This window comes from Miscanthus floridulus, chromosome 1 (genome assembly GCF_019320115.1).
Source record: "Miscanthus floridulus cultivar M001 chromosome 1, ASM1932011v1, whole genome shotgun sequence".
Lineage (NCBI taxonomy): Eukaryota > Viridiplantae > Streptophyta > Magnoliopsida > Poales > Poaceae > Miscanthus > Miscanthus floridulus.
Genome location: NC_089580.1, coordinates 41,428,388 through 41,436,596, shown reverse-complemented (window position 1 = coordinate 41,436,596; position 8,209 = coordinate 41,428,388). Strand labels below are relative to the sequence as shown.

Sequence of the window (8,209 nt, the reverse complement as noted above, 5' to 3'; positions counted from 1 at the left end):
ACTACTGCACTCTACCAGTGGTCCTGGCAGTATTATTGTACTGTACGTCTGTACAGTACTGCATCGCTCGATCTCAAGGCAGTCATCACTCATCTCAGCCCTGGCATTTGATTTCGTTTCTGCACGGGATGTGTAGCCTGGTGGTTGCATCTCGCATTGCATGCATGTGGACGAATGAACGAACGTGGTACGTGCACGGATAGATGCATCATGCATGCATGGTGATGAATCGAAGCAGGTGTTCGTGGTGGGTCACGACTGGGGCGCCATCACCGCGTGGTACCTGTGCCTGTTCCGGCCGGACCGGGTGACGGCGCTCGTCAACACCAGCGTCGCCTTCATGCGCCACGTCTTCGTCCGCGCCGGCGCCGGCAAGCCCACCGACTACTTCAGCCGCAACTACGGGCCCACCTACTATATCATCTGCCGCTCCCAGGTGTGTACGTGTGTACCACGGAGTACTAATCAAAATCTGAGACGCTTTGACTGCAAGATTCTTGAAATAACTTATAATTTATTAGAATGGAGCGAGCACTACTTGTCTACGTTACCGCTCTTCAACTATAATAAATTACCGTGTTCTGCATGCATGCATGCGTCTCTACATTTTGTATTTCGCATTCGATCGGGAATGAATAAAAGCGATCAAGATCTTGAATTTTTACAGTCCAGAACAACAATCACCGCGTGATACCCGACTAGCTAGTCTCACCTTTCAACTTCCATATATTACCATACATAACACTATGCACGTCCCAAATTTCCTTGTTCCATTTTTTTTTAAAAATGGCGTTTATTATCAAAGTAGTTTTGGAAATTTCCATTTCTATTATGGTTTTATAGCTAGCCTCTGATTACGTAAAATTTAAACCAAGTATCTTCTGCACGAACAATTTGCATGCGTATAGGCCACCTATTTAGGAAGTTAGGGTTTGTTTGGATAACATTATCAATTCATATTATTATGAAAATTAAATTAGGTTTCACCACAATTCACTTCAATACACATGAATTGAAGTGAATACGAGCTAGGCGTGTGAGGACGGCATGGATTTGGACGGTGTGTGTGCACATGTCATCATCGCACATAAGGTGCTGCGCTAGGGACTAGGGAGATCCATCCACAACGTCGCAGTCCGGACTCCGGAGGTGCCTTGCTAGAAAGTGCTCCGTTACGCAGCTAGCTTGCATTGCATTGCATTGCACTATTGGAGCAAAGAAACTTGGACAGCTCAGACACGCCAAATTAAGAATTAATTGGATGAACAATCATAAGCAAACAAACTTTATTTTTTATATATACTGTTTAATTATACGTAAACAAATCATTCTTATTCATACCGGGAATATATATAATAACAACTGATTAAACGAGCAGGGCAGTCAAAATGAACCCTGCAGTAGACTTGGCTTGCACAGGCTCTTCGCTCATTGCTGACTCCACGCACACACGATAGAAAAAAGACACGTGCGACTGACTGACTGATAGGCCCCAGCTACACGGGACACGATCGACGACGACGACCATGATGAAAGTTGCGAAAAATAACTGGACGAATAATTAAACTACAGCAGATCCGGTATGTGTGATGAGCATGCATGACAAAAACTCGCTCGCTCCAAACATATGCCGCTGTCGTCCGGCCGGCCGCCGGTCGGATCGATCGGACGCCGGCGCCGGCGCCGACCGACTAGTATAGCTCGATCGATCGGTCACTGCACGGTGCAGCAGCCGTTGGGGTTGTCGTCGTTGAAGCACACGGGGGCCTGGTTGGGCACGTACTGGCGCGAGGGGAAGTAGCCGTCCCAAGTCGTCGTCGGCACGTACTGGAGCAGGTGCTGCGGCGCCGGCGGCGCCGCCGAAGGCGGCGGGCCCATGTACTGCATCCCGCTGTAGTGGTAGTGTTGCGGGTACCCCGGCGGCGGCGCGGCGTACTGGTACTGCGGCTGCGGCGGCTCCGGCTCCGGCTCCGCGCCGTCGCTGACGACGGTGACGGGCCTCCGCGTCCTGGTCTGGATCCGCCACCGCAGCAGCGAGGCGTCCAGCGACGTCCCGCCCACCACCACCAGCCCCGTGTCCACCGACACCCACACCTCCTCCACCCCTGCACGCACGCACGCATGGTGTCCGCCCAGTGATCGGCGACGACCAAGGTGTTATGCTAAGAAAATCGATCAATGGAATTGAATGAGGCGAATGCGATGTCGATGCGAGCTACTCATCGGTGTACCGAGGAGGTTCTTGACGACCCTGCGGATCTTGCCGGCGCAGCCGTAGCAGTGCACGTCCATGCGGAGGATGACCGGCGCCATTGCTTCTACTGTCGTCTGCGGTGGTGTGATGTCGTCGTCGTTGTCGGTGACGATGAGGCCGGAGACTGTGCGTGGGAATGCCATTTATAGAGGGAGGGATCGATCGAGGAACGAAATCACATCACGCGGCGACGATGTCGATTTGCATGCATGCTTGCATATGGATGGAGGATCCTTCCATGTCTTTCCTTCCATTGTGGCTTCCAAGTTTTGGCTCACTTCCTTCCTTTTATTTGCTTGTGTCGGCAAGACGGCGGCAACACATGCAGGAATCTGGTGTCGCAGAATTCAACAACTTATGTTGCACGTACATACGGTGCACATGCAGGAACCTGGTGTCGCAGAGAAGGAGTTCTCGCCGGCGAACGCCCGGTACCTGATGAAGCAGATCCTGTGCAACCGCTTCACCTCCTGGGCGGCCGGCGGCGAGAAGCCGGCAGCCGACGAGCCGCTGCCGCCGTGGCTGACGGATGAGGACGTGGGGCACTTCGCCTCCGAGTTCGAGCGGACGGGCTTCACGGGGCCCATCTACTACTACCGCAACATGGACCGGAACTGGGAGCTGGAGGCGCCGTGGGCGGACGCCAAGGTGCAGGTGCCCACCAGGTTCATCGTCGCCGACGGCGACCTCACCTACCAGTACCCGGGCATCCAGGACTACATCCACAAGGGCGGGTTCCAGGCCGACGTCCCGGGGCTCGACAGCGTCGTCGTCATCCCGGGCGCCGGACACTTCGTCCAGCAGGAGAAGGCCGACGAGGTCAGCCAGCATATCTACGACTTCATCTCCAAGTTCTGATGGATCAACGACTGAAATCAACCTCATGTTGCCAACTTGTTTTGTATTTTGAATTTAAATTAACAATAAGTACGGGTATGCACAGTATTTGGTTTAAGTATTTGTGACTACGATATGGATCAGTGACTTATTCCAAGTTTCAGTGTACACGGTATGATCGATGTGAAATGAATAAACCATGCATGTGTTTCGGAATTGATTGAAATGCACAGACCTAATCGATCTCATTATCAATTGCAAGCAAGCAAGAAAGCTTCTGTTCCGAGCAAAAAGCGAACTAACCTGCTGAGTAATCAAGCTGCATGCTGCTAGTATATATTATCGTGATTGTATTATATGGCGTATTTGCATTTTGTGCGGCAACCATGTGACAAGTTTAGGCAGCAGACAAAAATGAAGCAAACAGAGTACCCCACGCGTCTGCCAGCAAACACAAACAGGCTGTGCAATCCGATCAATTGGGCCTGGCCCAGTTTGCGTTTGGACCGGCGGACGCGTCTCGATCACTCGCACCGGTCCCCGCTGTCCCCTCCCAGTCAACAGCAGCGGCCCGGACCCGCGGAGCACGACGCCGACACGCCATGGCTGCGGTGAGGCACCGGCAGCTGGAGGCCAACGGCATCTCGATGCACGTGGCGGAGGCCGGCCCCGTGGACGCCTCCGCGCCGACGGTGCTGTTCGTGCACGGCTTCCCGGAGCTCTGGTACTCGTGGCGCCACCAGATGGGCTACCTCGCCGCGCGCGGCTACCGCTGCGTCGCGCCCGACCTCCGGGGCTACGGCGGCACCACCGCGCCGCCGGATCCGACCTCCTACACCGTCTTCCACATCGTCGGCGACCTCGTCGCGCTCCTCGACGCCCTCCACCTACCGCAGGTACCCGCGCGCGGCTCCGTTCCCCGTCGAATCGAATTCCCCACCAAAGCTTGTTGAAAGTTCCCCACATGTGTTGGGATCTCTGGGGTGCAGGTGTTCGTTGTGGGCCACGACTGGGGCGCCATCGTGTCGTGGAACCTCTGCCTGCTGCGGCCGGATCGGGTGCGCGCGCTCGTCAACCTCAGCGTTGCCTTCATGCCCCGGCGCCCCGGCGTGAAGCCTGTCGAGTACTTCCGCGCCGCATACGGGGATGACTACTACGTCTGCCGATTCCAGGTGAGTAATTGCTCCTCCTATCGTCCTTTGGATGTGCCACTGCCCACTGCCACCTAATCATCAGTAATCGATGGACTGAACAAAGGTCGCTTCTGCTAATTTGAGGCATCCACAGATTGGTTGACAATTTGTTTCAATTGGACTGCATTTTGCTGCATAGTTATCGTTTGCACATTTTTCGGTATGCTCCTTTTGTTGGGCTTCCCAGCGTGGGATGAGATGTGAGATGGTATTGGGTTAGAGTGTCATTTCTTATTGCAATTCTAATACGAAGGGGCTATGTCTATATGGGTTGCTTATGTAAAGAAGAGGATAAAAGTGATAAGATTACTCTGTTCGCGGATTGTCATTTCTTATCGCAATTCTAATATGAAGGGGCTATGTCTATATGCTTTGCTAATGTAAAGAGGATAGAGGTGATAAGATTACTCAGAATCAATACATACATTCAGGTGGGGATCCTCTCCCCCCAGCGAACTTAAAAAAAAAAAAGATTACTCAGCTGTGATCCAAATGCATATGGGTTACTCAGTTCTCACACAAACACACATGGGCTTGTGGATTTCAATCGGTCACATTGTGTTGATTCACTGAATCATACAGATATGATGATGCTCAAAACAGTCCAAACCGAAGCCCAAAGTGGTGCTCACATGTGTCCTTCAGTTTGATGCACAATTCTATGTTCACGCATTGGAGTTTCCCATCAATTGGTCTTCTAGAAGTGTAGCCTAAAATGTATCTACAAATCTGCTTCTTTGGTGGTATACAGTATACTTCTGTTGTAACTAGTTCTCTTTCTTTGAGATCTCTTCTTAGTTGGGTAATAATATTACTCTTTTCTGAGTTACTAATCAATCTCTTGTTCTGTGGTATGTGAGTTATTTATCAGCAATTTATGACACCTGCGCGGACTAGTTGCAAAAGTTGGGATCATATATGTCTATGACCTCCATGTTTTGAACCTAATGAAGAATCATACTAGTGATACTATTTTTGAATAAATACATTTAAAGTGTCACATTGATTGGCAGGAACCTGGACTTGAAGCAGAATTCGCTGCTTTTGACTTGAAGAGTTTCTTCAAATTGGCATTGACTCTTCAGCACACAGGTTCTTCAGCTATGGACCTTCGAAAAATGCAAACATACAGTAAGCAAATTGTGCTCCCTTCTTGGCTCTCTGAGGAAGATGTCAGTTACCTTGCAAGTGTGTACTCAAAAACTGGATTTGCTGGTGGAGTAAATTACTACCGCTGCTTGGACCTGTAAGTTCGCAACCAATTTATATTCATAAGCGTGAAATCAAATCATGATGTCCTGAAAATCCATTAAATTTCATAAGCGTGTAATCAAGTCATGATCTCCTGAATTCGTTTATGTCGTGTTTTCCAAAAACCTTTCTGCACACACCAAACATCTAAACCCCATCAGCATCACCTGTTTCCACATGGAATATAGTTTTTCATGTAACACACAGGCCTCAGTAGAATTAAGATGCAGTGTAGAGCTTCAGATTGCAACATATTGCTTTTAATGGTAACTCTTTGTTTTTTTTTTCCGAAAAAACTCAGCAAGAGATTTGCTGAGCGATTTTATTAGAATAAAAAAAGGGCGCTGGGTGCAGAGAACATTCCTTTAGGTTTTATGTGCTCAATAGAATAGAAATCTGAAACAGAGACATTTATGTTTTTTTGTTTCATTTTCATTTCAATTTGCCTTGTGAGTTGGATGTGTTGGACTGACTTTCTTTGTATCATTTATTGCTTTGTATCAATCATTCTCCGATATCATTCCACTGCTATGTTAGTGCAGTCATTGTGAACATAGGAATTATCACATCCGAATGTTTCAAAGATAGTGGCATGACTTGTTTTTAGCATAGAAAGCAGAATCTCACAGACAACATGAAGTCATAAACCACAATTGAATATGAAATATGAGGAGGTTGCTGGAAATCTACATCAATGTTTGCAAAGATGTTGGAAATGTTTCTTTCATTTTTCTTCCAAAATTAGATTTTTGAATTTCATGGAGAGAAACATGAAACTCTGCGCCATGTTCGCTTGGGCTTGTTTGGCTTATAAGCCGTACTTTTTCAGCCAACGAATAATATTTTTCTCTCACACCAAATCAGCCAACAGTACTTTCAGCCATGGCTTATCAACCAAACAAGCCCAAGCGAACAGGGCGAGCCTTTTGAACAACATATAATTTTGGTGCTAGGTTAAATTTCAACTCCTTTGACATCACTCATTAACCAAGAAGAATGGGTGATTGGATCATGCATCATCATCTTCTCGCTGCATCACGCATGCATCATAAATTAGTTACATCTGGCTGACATGTGTGCACAGGAACTGGGAACTGATGGCGCCATGGACAAGAGCAAAGGTTCAAGTGCCGACTAAGTTCATTGTTGGGGACGGTGACCTGGCATACCATCACCCGGGAGTGAAGAGCTACATCCACAAGGGCGGGCTCAAGAGGGACGTGCCGTTGCTTGAGGAGGTGGTGGTCATCAAGGGCGCTGGGCACTTCATCCAGCAGGAAAGGGCGCAGGAAATCAGTGAGCACATCCATGACTACATCAAGAAGTTCGAAGCCGGTGTTCCGCCGCCACTAAGAGTTTCAAAGATGTGAAGACTGATGACTCCTGTGCAGAACTCAAATGGTCTGGGAACTCTTGTAAAATAGTGCTACGGATCTATCTGTTATGCATGGCATGAAGAACTGAAGATGATACATTTTGGAGAAAAGAGCGAGGAAGGGAGGGAGGGAAGGAAGGAAGTTGTTTGTCGTCTTTGTCCATCAACCTTTTGTTTTATTCCATCTGCATATTGTTGGAGCTTATGGACCTAAGGGCGTAGGAGTGGGAGATGAGAGGCCTGGGCTTGAAATCTCGGCGACGAACTGGCGGCGCCGTGCTCGGCGCCTGGCTAGAAGCTCGGTGACAACAGGAGACCGTGAACAATAACGCCCGAGGGCCTAAGGTGAGATAAACTCAATCTCAGGCTCCTCTTTATTCCTTTTGATTGTTTGACACTTATACCAACTCAATAACAAACCTCTCCTAAAACTAAGGGCTAACAAACTTGACTTAACAAACTCCAACTAAAATAGCTCTCCTAATAACTAATCTCCTACTGAACCGGCTGGAGCCCAGCCCGGCTCCCACGCCTGGCCCTGGTTGCCGCACTTCTGGTGCAAGCCCCCACCCACTACCTTAGCCACTCGTCTTGTTTCGACAGTGGTATACCTTTCCCACCATAACATCACTCCCCCCTCGACGAACAGCTCGTCCTCGAGCTGGAAAGCGGGGAACTCAGCACGGAACTCGTCCAGCGGCTTCCAGGTGGCTTCATCTTCAGGCGATGCCGCCCATTGGATCAAAACATGCCAAGCGCCCCGTCGAAGCTGGGCCTGTAGAGCACGTGTTGGCTGCTGGAGGTGACAGCCGTGGCGCAGTGGAGGAAGGGCAGGCGGCGTTGTTGGAGGAGTCCCCCGGAACGGCTTGAGGACGCCAACATGAAAGACGTTGTGGATGTGCGCTCCTTCTGGCAGCCACAGCCGGTATGCGACGTCGCCAATGCGCTCGGTCACCTGGAACGGGCCGACGAACCGCGGGCTGAGCTTGCCCCGCGGTCCCGGCAGCAGCGACTGCACCGGTCGATGAAGGATGCGGAGCCACACCCAATCGCCCACCGCAAACTCCAAGGGGCGATGGTGGCCGTCGTAGTAGCGCTTGGCATACTCTTGGGCTTGGAGAAGGCGTTCGTGCACCTCAGCCAGGAAGGCGTCTCGATCCTGGAGAAGCACGTCGACGGTGTCGGTGCGTGCTATGCCTGCAGTATAGGGAATTAAGGCAGGCGGATGTCGGCCGTAAACAACGTGAAATGGCGAAGTCCGCAAGGCCATGTGGTAGGACGTGTTATAGCAGTACTCTG

At 50.0% G+C, this 8,209-nt stretch overlaps 2 protein-coding genes across 2 annotated transcripts; both read left to right on the top strand.

Moving 5' to 3' along the window:
- Nucleotides 1-214: 214 nt before the first annotated feature.
- On the top strand, nt 215-3,112 carry LOC136455358 (uncharacterized). Its single transcript, XM_066455418.1, has 2 exons — nt 215-436; nt 2,642-3,112. Exons 1-2 carry the CDS (start codon nt 215-217, stop codon nt 3,110-3,112), a joined length of 693 nt encoding a protein of 230 aa, XP_066311515.1.
- Nucleotides 3,113-3,591: 479 nt separating this feature from the next.
- On the top strand, nt 3,592-7,203 carry LOC136480702 (uncharacterized). Its single transcript, XM_066478170.1, has 4 exons — nt 3,592-3,987; nt 4,081-4,263; nt 5,298-5,530; nt 6,620-7,203. The coding sequence occupies exons 1-4, from the start codon at nt 3,694-3,696 to the stop codon at nt 6,903-6,905; spliced, it is 996 nt and encodes a 331-aa protein (XP_066334267.1). The 5' UTR covers nt 3,592-3,693; the 3' UTR covers nt 6,906-7,203.
- Nucleotides 7,204-8,209: the final 1,006 nt, after the last annotated feature.

Bases quoted from the DNA above. Each gene is read 5' to 3' on its own strand.
- LOC136480702 (XM_066478170.1), top strand. From the start codon at position 3,694: ATGGCTGCGGTGAGGCACCGGCAGCTGGAGGCCAACGGCATCTCGATG. The intron at 3,988-4,080 runs GTACCCGCGCGC...TCTGGGGTGCAG, and splicing joins ACGCCCTCCACCTACCGCAG to GTGTTCGTTGTGGGCCACGA. The intron at 4,264-5,297 runs GTGAGTAATTGC...ATTGATTGGCAG, and splicing joins ACTACGTCTGCCGATTCCAG to GAACCTGGACTTGAAGCAGA.
- LOC136455358 (XM_066455418.1), top strand. From the start codon at position 215: ATGCATGGTGATGAATCGAAGCAGGTGTTCGTGGTGGGTCACGACTGG. The intron at 437-2,641 runs GTGTGTACGTGT...GTGCACATGCAG, and splicing joins ATATCATCTGCCGCTCCCAG to GAACCTGGTGTCGCAGAGAA.